This window comes from Hemitrygon akajei, chromosome 16 (assembly GCF_048418815.1).
Source record: "Hemitrygon akajei chromosome 16, sHemAka1.3, whole genome shotgun sequence".
Taxonomy (NCBI): Eukaryota; Metazoa; Chordata; class Chondrichthyes; order Myliobatiformes; family Dasyatidae; genus Hemitrygon; species Hemitrygon akajei.
Window position 1 is genome coordinate 91,668,326 of NC_133139.1, and position 20,368 is coordinate 91,688,693.

At 43.0% G+C, this 20,368-nt stretch overlaps 1 protein-coding gene across 3 annotated transcripts in view; it reads right to left on the reverse strand.

Moving 5' to 3' along the window:
* Positions 1-20,368, reverse strand: part of olfm2a (olfactomedin 2a) — a 632,982-nt gene that overhangs the window by 162,175 nt on the left and 450,439 nt on the right. For all 3 annotated transcript variants that reach the window (XM_073069443.1, XM_073069444.1, XM_073069442.1), the window contains exon 2: positions 13,286-13,432. In XM_073069443.1, the coding sequence (XP_072925544.1) occupies positions 13,286-13,432 (147 nt within the window). The remainder of the gene's footprint in view (positions 1-13,285; positions 13,433-20,368) is intronic.

Consider the following 20,368-nt stretch of genomic DNA (forward strand, 5'->3'; position numbering starts at 1 on the left):
AGAAACGTCTGTTTTCTACAGTAACCTATAAATATCATATTGCAATGCATGCACTTGTAATAACTCCTTCATTGACTAATTGCCCTAACACTATCCATAATTAAACTAATGAAATATATACTGTATCACATCATTAATGAAGATTATGAACCATTTTATTGTTATTATTACTGCTAGAATGAAAATCTGCTTCAAAAATTAATGCATGAATTTGTGTAGTTCGATTTCCATAAGTTATGAAATTCATTACTCAGGGAGCCACTCTATTTTTACAAAGGGGGTTGAGGAACTTAGGGAGCGGATGGGAGAATGGTGCAGAGACCAAGACTGAATCAGCCACAACCTTACTCATATACACTTGAACGAGGGCATATACACTCAGTGGCCACTTTATTAGGGACCTCTTGTACCTAATAAAATGGTCATTGAGTGTATGTTTGTAGTTTTCTGCTGCTGTAGCCCATCCAATTTAGTTTGACATATGGTGCATTCAGAGATGTTCTTCTGCACACCACTGTTGGAACACGTAGTTACTTGAGTTACTGTCACCTTCCTGGCAGCTTGAACCAACCTGACAATTCTCCTCTGATCTTGTCATGGGCGCTCACATGAGTCCCAGCTGTTCCCGCCTTTTTACCGTCTATGTCCCAAGCCTACACCGGTATCACTCCCCAACTTTTTCTATGCTAAATCGATGACTGCACTGGTGCTGCTTCCTGCACCCATGTGGAGCTCATCAACGTCAACATTGCCTCCAACTTCTACCTGGCTCTTGAATTTACCTGGTCTATTTCTGACACATCCCTCCCCTTTCTTAATCTCTCCATCTCTAACTCTGGAGACAGCTCACCTACTCATATCTTTTATAAACCCACTGATTCTCACAGCTACCTGGACTATACCATGTACCACCCTGTCACTTGTAAAGTTGCCATCCCCTTCCCTCAATTCTTCTGTCTCCACCATATCTGCTCTCACAATGAGTCTCTTCATTCCAGAACTAAGGAGATGTCTCCTTCTTCAAAGCAAGGGGTTTCCCTTCCTCCACCAATGCTACCCTCAACTGCATCTCTTCCATTTCATGCACACCTGCATTCACCCCATCCTCCTGCAACCCACCAGGGATAGGGTTCATCTTGTCCCCACCTACCACCCCACCAGCCTCCATGTGCAGCACATAATTATCCGTAACTTCCGCCATCTCCAATGATCCCACCACCAGGCACATCTTTCCCTTCCCCCCCACTTTCACTTTCCACAGCAAAAGCTGCCTATGTGACTCCCATTAGTCTCCCTCCTGGCAGTTAACCTTGCAAGTGAACCATGTGCTACACCTGCCCCTACACATTCTCCCTCCCTACCATTTAGGGTCCCAAACAGTTCTTCCATGTGAGGTAACACTTTACCCGTGAGTCTGCTGGGGCTGTTTACTGTATCCGGTGCTCCTGGTGTGGCCCCCTGCGTATTGGTGAGACCCAACGTAGATTGGGGGACTGCTTCACTGAGCACTTATGTGAGAAAAAGCAGGATCTCCCAGAGGCCACCCATTTTAATTCTACTTCCCATTCCGACATGTCAATTCATAGCCTCTTCTACTATCACGATGAGGCCACACTAAGACGGGAAGAATAACACCTTATATTCCAACTGGGTAGCCTCCAACCTGATGGCATGGACATCGATTTCTCAAACTTTTGGTTATTGCCCCCGTCCCCTTCACCATTCCCCATTCCAGTTTCCCTCTCTCACCTTATCTCCTTACTTACCCATCACCTCCCTCTGGTGCTCCTCTCCCTTCCCTTTCCTCTGTGGTCTTCTATCCTCTCCCATCAGATGCCCCCTACTCCAGCCCTTTATCTCTTTCACCAATCAACTTCCCAGCTCATTAGTTCATCCCCTCCTCATCTCCTGGTTTCACCTATCACCTACTACCTTGTATTTCTTCCTCCCCTCTGCCCACTTTCATACTCTGACCTCTCAACCTTTTTCTCCAGTCCTGATGAAGGGTCTAGGCTCGAAATGTTGACTGTTTACACTTTTCTATAGATGATGCCTGATCTGCTGAGTTCCACCTGCATTTTGTGTGTGTTGCTTGGATTTCCAGCCTCTGACTTCTCTTATTAACAAGATGTTTTCACCCAAAGAACTGCCGATCACAGGTAGTTTTGCTTTTTTGTTTTTCTGACCATTCTGTGTAAACTCTACAGACTGTTGTGTGTGTAAATCCCAGATCAGCAGTTTCTGAGATACTCAAACCACCCTGTCTGGCACCAACAATCATTCCATGGTCAAAGTCAGCTGGATCACATTTCTTCCCCATTCTGATTTTTGGTCAGATCAACTGCATGATTTTGTTCATTGAGCTGCTGCCACGTGATTGGCTAATTAGATATTTGCATGAATAAGCAGGTGTATAGGTGTATCCGATAAAGTGGCCACTAACTGTATGTATGATCAATAGTCCATGAGAGATGAGACATTTGATCCCATGTACTCATATGAATCCTTGAAAAGAGCTATCCAATTCAACACTTTGCCAAGAGCTCTGACAATATCTCTTTTTCAAAAGACTTCAGCCCTTGGTGCAATCCACTTTCAATGCCTTGGCAGGAGCATATCCCAGCCTATAGCAATTCTCTAAATAAAATGATTTCTCCCAGTCTCCAACCAAGTGTTTTGATTATTTGTCCTGTTGAATGGCAAGTGATCAATACTTACTTTGATAGAGTTGGTTGTGAAATGTTAGAATGGGGCTGGTCGCAATATGGCAATTCTTGTTTTTACATATATAATTACATTGTTAAAATTATCTTTAAAAGCAATATTTCTCCCTCTCGGGGTCCTTTTTTCTCTCTCCAGGGATATTGTTCTCAAGATTTTCTGGTAAATGTTCCAGAACCACGTTGGCATTTAAAAATAGATTTGATTAGCATAGGTAACATGGAGGCGATGCCTCAAGAAAGCGCCTGTGGTTTTGGGTGCAACAGAGGGGGAGTGAGCTCAGAATTCCAAGGCTTAAAACTTCTCAATCCTTCTGAGGACATGCTAGGGTGGTGGAAGCCTCGTATAACAGGAGGAAATTGAGAGACTGCTCTGTTTCCATGGTGATGTAGCATCTTATTTTGCAACCACATTCCTTGGTTATCGATCCTAAAATAGGCCTCACTTGAAGCCATCAAGTCACACAGTCTGCACATACCATCAAACACTCATTTAGACTCATCTATTTGTATTCTTCCCACATTCCCCTCATCTCCCTCAAGTTCCACCAGCACATTTACACACTGAGAATAATTTCCAGTGAGCCAGCAACCCTCACACCTTTAGGATTTAGGATGAAACCGGAGCACTTGGAAGAGATCCCTGTGGTCACGGTGGAATATGCAAACTCCATACAGATAGGACCTGAGATCAGGATTGAACCTGTTTCACTGGCTGTTCCACAACTGTTACAAGCTTGGCATACTCTAACCTTTGCTCAAGTAAGCAATTGCTTGAAAATAGTCCTTTGGAATTTAATTCATTGGAATTCTATGCATCGCAAACAGTTGGCAAGCAATTTAAATTCAAATCGTGGTGAAAGTGTAAAGAAGAAGCATTGTCGTGAATTTTATTCTGAAAGTTTTGATTGTTATGATGTCAGGACAGTTGGTCACAATATTATCATTCTTATTAGCTTAAGCAACTTCCTTGGCTGGTTTAATTCTCAGGGCTAGCTGTCATCATTATGTGAACTCATTACAGATTCCAGTCACCGGCAGCCACATAAGATGCTTCCTCATAATGGAAATCTGTCCATTAACTAATTGGCCCCAGATAGGACAGGTCTCTCTCTGCCATCATTGCTAATGACTTAGAAAGCAGTTCCCAAAATAAAACTGTTAATGCTGGATTATCAAATGATGATTTGCCGTGCTGCCTGTGCATAACATCAGAGGAGAAGCAAAAGCGTCCACTTCGAGAGCTGAGCCCTATAGAGATCCCAGATTGAGGAGGGCGGTAGGGATATCGTTAGCTATGCCAGCTAGACTTTCTCTTCCTGCTCACCACCCACACACACCTCCCAGTGTTTCCTCTCTCTTGCTTTATGCCATGTTCCACCTTCCTCTTCTATCAGGTTCCATCACCTTCAGCCCTCTGTCACTTCCACCTTCCAGTTTCTATGCTGTTCGCACTCTCTCTTCCTCTTTTGCCTATTACCCCCACACCCCCAACACCTGCCAGCTCTTGCTCCACCTCTTCCCTCTGTCCTTTAATATGGATGACACCCCTTCTATGAATGGCTTTAATGCAAAGCATTGACTCTTCATTTCCCTATTGCTCTGTTGAGTTCCTCCAAATTTTTGTATGTTGTTCTGCACAACAGCTGTTTTGTTGAGGTCCTCCCTGCACCTTGTGGTGCATCGGGTGGCAACTTTGCTGTCTTTTGAGCATTTGTCTGTTTTTTTTTAGGCCGAGTTGCTGGCTCAACGCTCAATCCAGTACAGATGAAAAGCGTGTGAAGAGTTGGCTGGATTCGAACCTGAGACCACTTGCCTTGAATTCCAGTGCCACTACACCACCAGCCAGCTTTAGACAACAATAATGTCCACTTCTATCATACCTTTAATGGTAGAAGCCACAAAGGTGTGATAAAAATACTTTTTTGTTAAGCAGTCCTCTAAAATATTTCAGCAATAATCAAAGATGGACAATAAACGGGGGGGGGGGGGGGAGCTTTACCTATCATAAACACAAGAGATTTTGCAGATGTTGAAAATTACAGAAAATAGTGGAGGATGTTTTAAAAAATATTATTTAAAGAACATAGAACATAGAATAGTACAGCACATTACAGGCCCTTCAGCCCACAATGTTGTGCTGACCCTCAAACCCTATCTCCCATATAACCCCCCAAATTAAATTCCTCCATATACCTGTCTAGTAGTCTCTTAAACTTCACTAGTGTATCTGCCTCCACCACTGACTCAGGCAGTGCATTCCACGCACCAACCACTCCCTGAGTAAAAAACCTTCCTCTAATATCCCCCTTGAACTTCCCTCCCCTTCCCTTAAAGCCATGTCCTCTTGTACTGAGCAGTGGTGCCCTGGGGAAGAGGCGCTGGCTGTCCACTCTGTCTATTCCTCTTAATATCTTGTACACCTCTATCATATCTCCTCACATCCTCCTTCTCTCCAAAGAGTAAAGCCCTAGCTCCCTTAATCTCTGATCATAATCCATACTCTCTAAACCAGGGAGCATCCTGGTAAATCTCCTCTGTACCCTTTCCAATGTCTCCACATCCTTCCTATACTGAGGTGACCAGAAATGGAGATGGAGAACTGGAGAACCTGGAGACAATACTCCAAGTGTGGCCTAACCAGAGTTTTATAGAGCTGTATCATTACATCGTGTCTCTTAAACTCTAACATTTGACTTATGAAAGCTAACACCCCATAAGCTTTCTTAACTACCCTATCTACCTGTGAGGCAACTTTCAGGGATCTGTGGACATGTATCCCCAGATCTCTCTGCTCCTCCACACTACCAAGTATCCTGCCATTTACTTTGTACTCTGCATTAGAGCTTGTCCTTCCAAAGTGTACCACCTCACACTTCTCCCGGTTGAACTCCATTTGCCACTTCTCAGCCCACTTCTGCATCCTATCAATGTCTCTCTGCAATTTTCGACAATCCTCTACACTATCTACAACACCACCAACCTTTGTGTTGTCTGCAAACTTGCCAAACCACCCTTCTACCCCCACATCCAGGTCATTAATAAAAATCACGAAAAGTAGAGGTCCCAGAACAGATCCTTGTGGGACACCACTAGTCACAACCCTCCAATCTGAATGTACTCCCTCACCACGACCCTCTGCGTTCTTCAGGCAAGCCAATTCTGAATCCACCTGACCAAACTCCCCTGGATCCCATGCCTTCTGACTTTCTGGATAAGCCTACCATGTGGAACCTTGTCAAATGCCTTACTAAAATCCATGTAGATCACATCCACTGCACTACCCTCATCTATATGCCTGGTCACCTCCTCAAAGAACTCTATCAGGTTTGTTAGGCACAATCTGCCCTTCACAAAACCATGCTGACTGTCCCTGATCAGACCATGATTCTCTAAATGCTCATAGATCCTATCTCTAAGAATCTTTTCCAACAGCTTTCCCACCACAGACGTAAGGCTCACTGGTCTATAATTACCCGGACTATTCCTGCTACCTTTTTTGAACAAGGGACAACATTCGCCTCCCTCCAATCCTCCAGTACCAATCCCGTGTACAACAAGGACATAAAGATCCTAGCCAGAGGTTCAGCAATCTCTTCCCTTGCCTCGTGGAGCAGCCTGGGGAATATTCCATCAGGCCCCAGAGACTTATCCGTACTAATGTATTTTAACAACTCCAACACCTCTGCTCCCTTAATATCAACATGCTCCAGAACATCAACCTCACTCATATTGTCCTCACCATCATCATTCCCTCTCAGTGGTGAATACCGAAGAGAAGTATTAATTGAGGACCTTGCTCACTTCCACAGCCTCCAGGCACATCTTCCCATCTTTATCTCTAATCGGTCCTACCTTCACTCCTGTCATCCTTTTGTTCTTCACATAATTGAAGAATGCCTTGGGGTTTTCCTTTACCCTACTCGCCAAGGCCTTCTCATGCCCCCTTCTTGCTCTTCTCATCCCCTTCTTAAGCTCCTTTCTTGCTACCCTTTATTCCTCAATAAACCCATCTAATCCTTGCTTCCTAAAACTCATGTATGCTGCCTTCTTCCACCTGACTAGATTTTCCACTTCACTTGTCACCCATGGTTCCTTCACCCTACCATTCTTTATCTTCCTCATCGGGACAAATTTATCCCTAACATCCTGCAAGAGATCCTTAAACATCGACCACATGTCCATTGTACATTTCCCTGCAAAAACATCACCCCAATTCACACCCACAAGTTCTAGCCTTATAGCCTCATAATTTGCCCTTCCCCAAATTAAAAATTTTCCTGTCCTCTCTGATTCTATCCTTTTCCATGATAATGCTAAAGGTCAGGGAGCGGTGATCACTGTTCCCCCAGATGCTCACCCACTGACAGATCTGTGACCTGACCTGGTCATAGATTTATTGAAATACAGCACGGAATAGTCCTTTCTGACCCTTTGAGCCCCACCACCCAGTAATCACACAATGTTAACCCTGGCCTAATCACAGGACAATTTACAATGTACAATGACCCTACATTTTTGGACTATGGGAGGAAACCATAGCACTCAGGAGAAAACATGTGGTCACAGGGAGAATGTACAAACTCCTTACAGGCAGCAACAGGAATTGAACTCAGGTTGTTTGTACAGTAAAATGTTGTGCAAACAACTATACCATCATGCCACCCAGGTATCAGCAGGTGAGGCAGCATCATTGGAGAGGAATAAAGAGTCGATATTTCGGACTGGGTCCCTTCATCGGGATTGGGCTGTGACACCCTGTTCCAAGAAAGAATAAAAACTAATGAGAGAGCTTGCTCTCTCAGGAATGTGATTAAAATCCCAGCAGTTTGTTGATTAAGGGCAGCAGTGTATTTTCTTCCCAATGTTGTGGAGCCAATATCTATGCCCAAATCTAAAAACAAATGACCTGGATACAATCTCACGACAATTTGTGGGAACCTGCCCTGCACAAAACAGCTTCCGCATTTTCACCATTTTGGTATTTCAAATAAGCACTTCATCGGCGAAAAAATACATCTGGCACATAGAACCATAGAATATTACAGCACAGAAACAGGCCCTTCAGCCCTTCTTGGCTGTGCCGAACCATTTTCTGCCTAGAACCACTGACCTGTATCTAGACCATATCCCTCCATACACCTCTCATCCATGTACCTGTCCAAGTTTTTCTTAAATGTTAAAAGTGAGCCTGCATTCATCTTCAACCGGCAGCTCATTCCACACTCCCACCACTCTCTGTGTGAAGAAGTTCCCCCTAATGTTCCCTTTAAACTTTTCACTTTTCACCCTTAACCCATGTCCTCTGGTTTTTTTCTCCCCTAGCCTCAGTGGAAAAAGTCTGCTTGCATTCACTCTATCTATACCCATCATAATTTTATACACCTCTATCAAATCTCCCCTCATTCTTCTACGCTCCAGGGAATAAAGTCCTAACCTATTCAACCTTTCTCTGTAACTCAGATTCTCAAGTCCCGGCAACATCCTTGTAAACCTTCTCTGCACTCTTTCAACCTTATTAATATCCTTTCTGTAACTAGGTGACCAAAACTGCACACAATATTCCAAATTCAGCCTCACCAATGTGTTATACAACCTCACCATAACATTCCAACTCTTATACTCAATACTTTGATTTATAAAGGCCAATGTGCCAACAGCTCTCTTTACGACCCTATCTACCTGTGACGCCACTTTTAGGGAATTATGTATCTGTATTCCCAGATCCCTCTGTTCTACTGCACTCCTCAGTGTCCTACCATTTACCTAGCCCATTTTTCCAGCTGGTCCAAATCCCTCTGCAAGCTTTGAAAACCTTCCTCACTGTCCACTACACCTCCAATCTTTGTTCTTAAGGTTCTCTAAAAAATTGAAAGTCTTTTATTTTAATCCTGAGAAATATAAAACTAGTTATGTACAAACATAAATTGGCTTGCAACAGCAGACAAACTTTGCAATAGAGGTCCACTCATTGACAATTCCCAGCTGTGATTTGGAAGTTAAACCATACAAATTACATTTCATAGCACCTTTCCTGTGCTCACAACTTCCAGAGGCCTGTCAATGACAATTAAGGATTTTGTGAATTGAGTCAGTGTTTAAGAAAGCACAGAACTTTACTTGTAGACAGCAAAATCCCAATGAAGAAAGACTACCAGTGCTGACTGAGGGATACACAATAGGCAATGAGAACTCCTCAATCAAGACAGTGACTTATCCACCTAAGAGAAGATAAAACACTTTTTTGGTGTGCAAATGAAGGATCTCGTTCTGAAAAATGATTGTCCATTTTCCACTACAGATACTGTCTGACCTGTTGAGTTCCTCCAACAGCTCATTCTGTTTTCGCTGTGGGTTCCAGTATTTGCAGTCTCTAGTGTCTCATTTTGGCATGTTCTGGCAATAGGGGTCCTTAACGATGGAAGCCGCCTTATTGAGGCCTCGGTCCTTGAAGATGTCCTAAATATTACGGAAGCTAGTACCCATTATAGAGCTGACAACTCACTGTTTACAACTCACTGTATCTTACTTTGATCCTGTGCAGTTGCCCCCCCCCAAAAAAAAACAGATGGTGATGCAGCCAGTTAGATTGATTTGCAAGGTACATCTATAGAAATTTTCGAGTGTTTTTGATGACATAACAAATCTTTTCAAAATCCTAATGAAATAGGAGTTATGCCTTTGTTGTAACTGCGTCTATATGTTGGGTTGGGTTCAGAGACCTCATGTGGTGTCTGTGTGGTGTTTGTAGTTCTTGCTGAAACTTCCTGGGCATCCCCCCCCCCAACCCTGGTGCTCTGGTTTACCCCCACACTCCAAATATTTGGGAGTTGGTTGGTTACTTGGCTAATTTAAATTTCCTCTAGTGTGTGGGTGATTGGCAGACATAGGCCATTCAGCCCACTGAGTCTACTTCAAAGAACATAGGCAAATAGATAGGGAAGCAGGGAGAAGCTCTGACTTGAAACATCGATAATTCGTGTCCACCCACAGATGCCACATGACTGGCTGAGTTCCTCCAGCTCATTGTTTAATGCTCAGGAATAAAATGGGATTGTGTAGGAATCCTGTAAGTGAGCACGATGGTCAGCATAAACTTAGTGGGCTGAATTGCCTGTTTCTGTGCTCTCCAACTCATGGAATGGCATAGCACTTGAGAGAGCAGGCTCAGCCTAACCTACCTGTCAAAGTTCAATGTAAATGATTAAAATATGCAGAGGTCACTATATTTTACATTGAGACTCATCTTCTTGCAGGCATTCATGATAAAACAAAAAAATGTAATAGAATCAATGAAAACTACATAAAAACTAAGACTGACAATCAACCAATGTGCAAAAGAAGAAAAAAACTGACTATATACAATAAACAAATAAATACATACATAAGTAGATAGAGAGATAAATGAATAAATATTTGAAAGACCACGAGTTGTAGAGTCTTTGAAATAGAGTTCATAGGTTGAGGAATTAGTTCAGTGATGAGGTGAGTGAAGTTATCTACACTGGTTCAGGAGCCTGATGGTTGAGGGGTAACAACTGTTCCTGATCCTGGTGGTGTGGGTTCTGGTGTTCCTGTACCTGTTCCCCAATGGCAGCAGCAAGAAGAGAGCATGGTCTGGATTTGTTCAATAGTAGGGAGGGCTTTTCCTATGATGGACTGGGCCGTATCCACCACTTTTCTGTCGGCTTTTCCATTCAGTCCTATGCCCCTTTCCTTTCCCCCGGGTATTAACAAGCTTTCCACTGATCAATTTAAGTACCAAACACCCACAGGCTACTGTGGACTGAGGTGTGAACAATGCACTTTCATGTTACACATTCAGCAGTTTAATCTAAATAAGAATAATATTGTTCTTATGGACCATTTCCAATTCTCACCATAAGTTTTACTTCAAATTGTCACATTGTCTGGTGGTTGAATTAAATGATAACATAATTGGAATAATTAAATGATATTTGGCAATCAACCAAGGTCAACATTTCTAAATGCATTTTACTCCCTGAAGGCAAAGAATAATAATATACTTTAAAATTACCCTTGCTGTTAATTAAGCTGCAAAGATTTTCATCTCTGCTTTTCAAGTAAATGAACCTTGCATTAATATGTGAGCACAGCAGTGATTTAGGAACTGACGTTGCCACTGCAGTTTCCAGCCAAGTTATTGGGCTAAACTGTTACATTTTGGTCTAAGGGATGCAGGTTCAAGCCTTCATCCAGGATATTCCACAGTGAACCTCTTCTCATTCTCTTGGTCTTGATAAGGAGTATTTGGGAAGGCATGGAAATAACAAGATATTGTAGAAGGGAGGTGGGGATTTACCAGAAGACCACCAATGGTGCTAGGATTGTGCTTTTCCTTACAGAAGAGTAAGCAGAAATGGAGTAGGGTGGTGGTTAGTGCGATCGCTTTACAACACCTGATCGCTGTCTGTAAGGAGTCTGTACGCTCTCTTTGTGACAGTGTGGGCTTTGGTTTCTTCCCACATTCCAAAATCATGTGGATTAGTAGGCTGTGGGCATGCTGTATTGGTGCCAGAAGGATGGGGACACTTGCAGGCTTCTCTGCAGCACATCGTCAAACTGTGCTATAGCAGAAGTGGGGTTCAAACTTCCGGTATATTTCTGAACCTCTCCCACCAGCAAGAGGCACTGATCAAGGAGGCAACGTTATTTGTGTCATGACCGCTTCTCACTCACTGCTATTGTTAAGCAGAAGTACAGAAGACTGAAGTCACACACCATCAGGTTCAGGAACAGCTCCTTAACTACAACCATCAGTTTCTTGAACTGACCTGCACAACCTTATGCCATGAACATGGCTCAACGGTGTTTTTTTCTCACTAATGTCTTGTTTTGTAAAGTCTTTTTCTTCACTGTCTTGCATAATTTATACATAATGCGTGTTGTCTGAATCTACAAGTCTCTAATGCTGTTGCAAGCAAGTTTTTCATTATGCCTCTACCTCTCTATACTTGTGTATATGACAATAAACTTGACTTGAATTGACTGTGATCTGGCACTGCTCTTGAGGCTATCTAGACTTTCCCTGGCAGCGGACCAAGTTTCCCTGTGTCAACACCTTCCTAACACCCTTGATCAATTCACCAGCTATGTATATTGTCTCTCAACACTGAGACAAGAAAAGGAGTTTAATACTCCTCAGTTAGAGACAAAAGGAATTCATTCTGTGTAACTGGGGATCAATGACAGTGTTTAGGTTTGAATTTATGTGTCCAAGAGGACTACAGCCTTGTCATGGATTTGGAGGCTGTGTTGACTGGATTCAGGCATTTACACTTTGACTCTTGGTAGGGTCACCATGCCAAACAGGTCAAAGGGCAGAGGCCAGAGTAAGACTGGTCTACCGGTCCTCCAGGTTCAGGGGTTCAGCTCTGGGCCAACAACTCCGCTGGTTAAACAATAATGTTATGGAAACAGCAATGAAGAATCCTTCTACATATGAGTGTGGCAGTATTCCTGAGTCTCCACCTGGGACATGCATGACTGATAGTCATGAAAACCGAGAGGAATCTACTGACAGGGCGAAGGAAGCCCGGAACACCACCCTCAATGGAGGACCCTCATTGTTGCTCTAAACACCGGTGGCATAACGGGCAGTAAGTACGTGAGTACAGTGTGAAAATACTTAATAAAATGTATTACTGTTCTGAAGTGCTGCATGTACCCAGCTCTTGGTGAATGTTTGGAAGGAGATGGAAGCACGAGCTGGTCTGTGGAGTGGTGGTTAGGTGTATAAATTAGGATCAAAGCAGAGCTGGCATTTAATTACTGAATGTGTCATCACAGCCCAGGGGGACACATCCAGACATGACTTCCAGTTTTCCGAGAGGGTCTTACTGCCGTAGATCCATACAGAACTGATCAACATTGGGAGCTGGTGACTGGAGAGCAGTGTACCTGAGTGGTTCACGACGGCTCTGCACCAAGCACCGAGATTAAACCCATATTCCACTCACTCGCCACTCAAATGTGCCATGACCCCTGGACTTCAGTTGATGTATTCAATAGTAGCACGGTAGCGTGGTGGTGGTTACAGTGCCAGTGACCCGGGTTCAATTCCAGCCACTGTTTGTAAGGAGTTTGTATGTTCTCTTTGTGACTGTATGAGTTTGCTCCGGATGCTCCAGTTTCCTCCCACATTCCAAAGACACAAGTGTTAGTAGGTTAGTTGTTCATATGGGTGTAATTGGGAGGCATGGCTTGTTAGGCTGGAAGAGCCTTTTAGGGTGCTGCATCTCTAAATAATGAATTCAACCTTGTGATACACACACTCACTGTGTACACACAAACAAACAGACCACACTTACACAGCTTTAATGTGCTACGTGCATGCTCAAGAGCTCTTGGAAACTCATCTCTGACCCTCTTTAAGATAGCCTGGGATGCAACACTGAATGCACATGAATCATTGCACGGTTGGGCTCTCAAGACAAGGAAGTTTACACAGAAGGTTTGATGTTAATGTACATCCCCAGTACCGATCCGTAACAACTTCCCAGCAAATCCCAGCACCTCCCAGGTAAATGCACGTCTGAGATTACCTTCTCCAGCAGCTGGCGCAGCTGCTTACTGCGTGCGTCACGCGAGCAGATACTCCGCTGGGCAACCACTGCACACACGCACTTCCCATCGGGATCCTGGGCGGAACTGTATATTTCCCAGCCTTCCTCCGGACTTGGGAAGAGAGTCTGTGGAGGAAAAACAAAGGAGAATTTACTGAAGCGTCAGTGGCTGCAACAGATCATGTGTTGAAAACCAGGTCTTTGCTTCACCAGCACAGACCATCGGAACTTGAAGTAAGACCACTCCCCACCAAGTTCCATTTATCACCCATGGGGACAGCTCAGGGCATGATTTGTGAGGTGTGGGTAGGACATGAATGAGAGGAGTGTGGAGAGCTATGGTCCAGGTGCATTTCGATGGGACTAGGCAGAAAACAGACTAAAGTCCTGTTTCTGTACTGTAGTGCTCTACCACGCTGTGTCTCTACAGTTTGGTGATGCTTGACCATGGAGTGTAGTTTAAGCATCTGGAAGCCTCCTATGGTCAGGGTCGACCATGAACGTGGCATCACAGCTGTCTAGATACACAAGCCAGGGCAGTACAATTTGGACACCAGGCTGTTGCCCATGTAGCAGGCTCCACCTCTCCATGCATCTGATGAACCCAAAGGAACGACAGAGACCAATGCTGTTTGGCACCAGTGGGCTCGCAGGGGCTACCAGTCAACTTCGAACTTAGACTTCAGCTCTGGATTTTTCCCTCAGGTTTTACTCCCGATGTCCTCTCCGGGAGTGGGTATAGCCGCAAGGCAGCGGAGTTTGAGATCAGAATTTTCCTTCTCCTAGATGAGCTGCCAACCATGGCTGATGAGTCCCCTCTGCCTAAAGGGTAAGAATCTATAACCAAACATTATGGGCACTGGTTGAAGTCAGAAATGGTTACATCCACCAGACAGATGGTTCCAAATATAAATACAAAGGGTAAAGCAGTAACAATATGCAAAATGTAGTGTTACCATTACAGGGAAAGTGCAGTGTGAGCAGACAATAAGGTGCAAAGCAATGAAGGGGTAGCCTGAGGGAGCCAGAGTTCATCTTCATCATACTAGAAGTCCATTCAAGGGTCTGATGACAGCAGGATAAAGTTCAACATTCAAAGTATTTTTAGTATATGCAACTTCGAGATTCCATAAGACCATAAGAACAAGACATAGGAACCAAATTAAGCCATTTGGCCCATCGAGTCTGCTTTGCCATTTCATCAAGGCGGATCCATCCTTCCCCTCAGTCCTAATCTCCTGCCTTCTCCCTGTATCCCTTTGTGCCTTGACCAATCGAGAACCTATCAACCTCTGCCTTAAAAATACATACAGACTTCTGGCAATGAATTCCACGGATTCATCACCTTCAGGCTGAAGAAATTACTCCTCATCTCCGTTCTAAAAGGACACCCCTTTATTCTGAGGCTGTGTCCTCTGATCGTTGACTCTCCCACTATAGGAAACATCCTCTCCACATCCACTCTATCAAGCTCTTTCACAATTCGATAGGTTTCAATGAGGTGACCCATCATTCCTCTGAATTCTAGTGAATACAAGCCCAGAGCCATCAAACACTTTTCGTATGAACAATCAGGCACATCCTCTCCATGACCCACTGAATAAGCAATGGAACACCCTTTTGAACAGGTTCATTCAGCTCTGCTGTCACAGGATCGTTACAGAAAATGTTTCCTACCAAATGCAATAAGCATATACAACAGTTCATCTCTGTGAGACAGGAGAACATAGATCATAGTGCAATAGTCTCGGTTTTATTATTTCGTGTGTTATTATTGCACGGTATTGCACATTGGTAAATTATTATTATGTATATTAACATTCTGTATTTATTATTAGTTAATATTAGTATTATATTTATTGTTATGGATAAGTATATCTTTAAGTGTTGCTGCTGTAACAAAACAATTTCCCATTCAGGATCAATAAAGTACTTGCTATTATTATTATTATTATTATTATTATTATTATTATTATTATTACTACTACTACTACTACTCCAAGAGAGGCCTCACCAGTGCTTTAGAAAGTCTCAACATTACATCCTTGCTTTTATATTCTAATCCTCTTGAAATGAATGCTAACATTGCACTTCCATTCCACAGACAGAACCTGCAAATTAAACTTTAGGGAATCCTGCACAAAGGCTCCCAAGCCCTTTTGTGCCTCAGTTTATTGTATTATCTCTCCATTTAGAAAATAGTCAACCCTTTCATTTCTTCTACCAAAGTGCATGACCATACACTTCCCGACACTGTATTCCATCTGCCACTTCTTTACCCATTCTCTTAATCTGTCTAAGTCCTTCTGCGACCACAGAACAAGACTATCTGAAGCTCTGAGGTAACATAAGTAATATAGGTGTTTCTGAATGGCAGCTAGTGGCCTGACTTTTAAGTGTCCTTTTATCCTAGAAAGGGTCAATGTATGAAGAGTGTTTGATGCCTCTGAGCCTGTACTCACTGGAGTTTAGAAGAATGAGGGGAGATCTCATTGAAAACTATCAAATACTGAAAGGCCTAGGGTTAGAGTGGATGTGAAGAGGATGTTTCTTATTGTGGGGGAGTCTAGCAACAGTGGGCACAGCCTCAGAAAAGACGGACATCCATTTAGAACAGAGATTAGGAGGGATTTCTTCAGCCAGAGGGTGATGAATCTGTGGAATTCATTGCCACAGATGGCTGTGGATGCCTAGTGACTGGGTATATTTAACACAGACTTTAATAGATTCTTGATTAGTAAGGGTGTCAGAGGTTCTGGGGAGAAGGCAGGAGAGACTGTGTTTGAGAGGGTTTGCTGATGCAGACTCCATGGGCCGAATGGCCTAATTCTACCCTTATATCTCATGGTCTTAATGGTCCAACTAGTATTAATTAAAGCCCCCTGATGGTTGCTAATGGATCATGGAATCCACTTTCCACTGGGTCAAACATCACTGTAATAAGAGACATGTTTTCAAGCCATGCCCTGAGCTTGGGGTTGGGGGGCGGAGTTGGTCAATGGTCACACTACAGGTCTGGCTAGTCTTGAGTTGATGCCTCTCTCCAGAGTCTTGAACACCAGAAGAACATGATGGACTTCATTTCAGTGCACTACTGAGGGAATGCTGCACCATCAACCCTGTCAAATAAATGTGTAATTTAATTTTTATGTTGTTGAAAATACCCAGAGGTCCATTTAAAACGCATTGCACGGGCAATACTGATAGATAATGCAAAGCTGAGTCATCATTTATTGGAGAAATTTGTTTAAAGATGATGCTGAAAACTTCAAACTTTAAAAAGCTTTATCAAATTTCATCTCTCTGGCTTCTCCTGCCTTCTTCTCACAGTTACAGATTCCTTTTTCCTTTCCTTAGCTGTGGGATCTTCTCCCCACCACCGTCCCTCAACAACCAGGGACAATATCAGTGACTGCTGCAGATTAGCCATTTATGAACCAGCTCCATTCCGCACATCAAGAATAGTGCATTAACAGAACACAGTACCTTTAAAAGTCCTGTCATTCAGAGACAGCATCCTCTTTAAAACAATTATAATTCAGAAGAAGTGCCCCTTTGAATGAATCATTTTCATAGGCACTGTCCACTTCAGAGAACCCATGGTTCAGAGGGATTGTTCCTCTAGAGAACACAAAATTCAGAAGCACTGCAATTTGAAGGAAATACAACTCAGTTTGAAAGCCTCTTTAAAATAACCATCTTTCACATGGACTGCCCAGTATGAAGGACTGAGCTTTCCAAAAGACTGTCTTTCGACCCGTCATGGAGAAACTGGCACTTTGTAAGAGAGAAATACAAAGAACCCCACACCTTTAAAGAAGGCAATCATATCTAAATCCTTCCATTTAAACAGGGAAGTTTAATGAGACCTGATGATGGTAAGCGGACGGAAGTGCCGACTGTTTATTCCACTCCATGGATGCTGCTTGACCTGCTCAGTTCATCCAGCATTTTGTGTGCGCTGGTCAAGATCTGCAGCATGTGCAGAATCTTATCTGTTTTAGGTCTAATGAGTGATCTTGATTTATTTTGATGCAGACAGAATACAAGATTACTGGAGTAATGAATACTCAGAACCTCTTGCTTTGAGTTTGGCGTTACAAAGGGTTTAGTAGTTTTTATTAGCTTTAGATAATTCAGTCAGTAAGTCTTTTTTTCTGAACCTCAAACATTGAAGTGAACGTGGTGCAATGATTTTTTTTAACAACAATCACGTGAAATCCATTTGCCTGTTATTGAAAGCATGGCCTCAAGTCCCTGTTATTATAGACTGGTGTTTATTATTACTGCAGCTGAAATGTCCTTAAACTCAAACTTAGTTCACCCTCTGTTGCAGCAAGGTAACATTTCATTTCAAAGCCCAGTCTCATCTGTCACCAATTTAGCAACAACACTCTGACATTCATGAGGAACTGGACTGACTGAAACTGAGTGTGTGTGTGTGTGTGTGTGTGTGTGTGTGTGTGTGTGTGTGTGTGTGTGTGTGTGTGTGTGTGTGTGTGTGTGTGTGTGTGTGTGTGTGTGTGTGTGTGTGTGTGTGTGTGTGTGTGTGCGCGCGTGCATATGTTGAGCCATCATGAAAATTGCATGGGCTTTCAGTCCATCTATCCTGGAAAGAGCTCCAGATTCAAAAATCAAAGTGGATTATCAAATTCTGTAGGTGTTGCCATGTACTACCATGACATTCATTTTCATACAATGAAATTTATAAAAAACTATACATAAACAAAGACTGACAGTTAATGTAAAAAAGAACAGAAACTATGTAAGTAAAAATATTACTGAGAACATGAGTTGTGAAGAGTTCTTGAAAATGTGTTTGTTAGTCATAGTTTCAGATCAGACAGTTCCCCAAACCAGGTGATATAAGATCTAAGACTTCTTGGAATGGTGGGTGAGTGGAATGCCCTGCCAGGGTGTTGTTGAGGCAGGTATATTACCACCATTTAAGAAACTCTTAGATAGGCACATGGATGATAGAAAAATGAAGGGTTGTGTGGGAGGGAAGGCTTAATTTGATCAAAGAGTAGGTTAAAAGGTCAGCACAACATCAAGGGCTGAAGGGCCTGTACCGTGCTGTAATACTCTATATTGTATGTTCTATGTTCTGTACCTTGTGCATGATGGTGGTCAAGAGAAAAGAGCATGGGGGGTGATCTTGATGACAGAAGCTGCTTTCTTGAGGCAGTGTCCCATGTAAATGTACTCAATAGCGGAGGAGGGCTTTGTCTGTGTTGGACTGGGCCAAACAAGTTGATAGGATTCTTTGGAGTTTAGAAGAGAAAAGAGGTGATCTTATTAAAAGAAAGCAAATCTCAACGGGGAATGACAGGGTATATGTTGAGAATTTTTAACTCACGGGAGCTTCTGAGACAATGGGTTGGTCCTTTGAAGTTATAGTATGTAGAGATGTCTTCTAGCAGAGGGTGACGTATCTCTGGAATGCTCTGCTGAGAGAGTTGTGGAGGCTAAAAAGTTTGGGGAAGATAACATTTTAAAGATGGAATTGAGGGACTGAGGGTTATGGAGTCTAGAAGTGAGGAATAAGGTAGATCAGCCATGATCATATTAAATGAACAGGCAGACTTAAAGGACTGAGTGGCCTACACATAGAGTTATAGAGTACTACAGCACAGAAAGAGGCCCTTCGAAACATCTAGTCCTGATCTGCTGCTAGTTCCATCTACCTATACCTGGGCCCTTGCCCTACATTCCTTTCTTGTTCTTGTTCCTATTCAAACATAAATGTTGCAGTTGAACTTACGTCCACCACTTCTGCTGGCAACTCTTTCCACTCGCTCATCACTCTTTGAGTGAAGAAGTTTCCCCTCAAATTCACCTTAAAATTTCACCTTCCACTCTGAAGCTATGACTCTAGCTCTAGTCTCACTCAGCCAGAAGCAAAAAGCCTGCTTGCCTTTACCCTGCTCTCATTTTCTTATGTGCTCCCTTGTTTCTCTCTCCTTAAGTAGTAAGGCCACACTTGCTGACTAAAATCTACAGGAAGCTTTCTATAATGGACAGTGGATACTCTTTGAGGGGCCACATGGTCAAATCCTATTTCAGAACAGAGACCCTCACATCAGTGCATTCGGTTGTTTTACAACCCCCAGAGTGGAAATGAATCTCGCTCAACCTCAAGGGGCTGCCTAAAGGTGAGAGGAAGTCATCAATGGAAAAAGCATATTGCTAGTATTATGTGCTTGAGCCAGAGAAGGAATTTCTATCATTAGCACATGGCTTTCTGAAATCCAAAATGCACTCACTCAGTGGCTACTTTATTAGCTACACCTGGACACCTGTTCGTCAAGGAAACATATTTAATTAGCCAATCACGTGGCAGCATCTCAATGCATAAAAACATGCAGACATGGTCAAGAGATTTAGTTGTTCAGACCAAGTGTCAGAATGCAGAAGTCAGGTGATCTAAGTGACCGTGGAATGATAGTTGGAACCAGATGGGGTAGTTTATCTCAGCCACTGTAGATCTCTTGAGATCTTCATGCACAACAGTCTCAAGAGCTTACAGAGAATGATATGAAAATCCTTCAGTGATAATAAGCATTCAGTGAGTGGCAGTTCTGTGGGTGAAATGCCTTGTTAATGAGAGAGATCAGAGGAGGATGGCCACACTGGTTCAAGCTGACGGGAAGTCGACAGTAGTTCAATTCATCACACATTACAACAGTAGTGTGCAGAGGAGAATCCCTGAATGCACAACACATCGAATCTTAAAGTGATGATCTAAGCAGTAGAAGATCATGAAGATTTAATCAGTGGCCACTTTATTAGATACATGAGATACTTAATAAAATGATCACTGTCTGCAAAATGGAAGAAATACTAAGGGAGACCAAATTCTGGAAATCAGTATGAAGGTGGCTCTCATTAGTAGGACATCTTAGATTCAATGGGCTAAATGGTCTTTGGTGCTGCAAGATTTTATTTCTTTTACTTGCAGTTTGCCTGTCATACTTACATATCTTTATATTTTCTCACCACACAAAGGAAACCATTCAGCCCATCAAGTCCATGCCCACTCGCAGAGCAATGCCATCAATC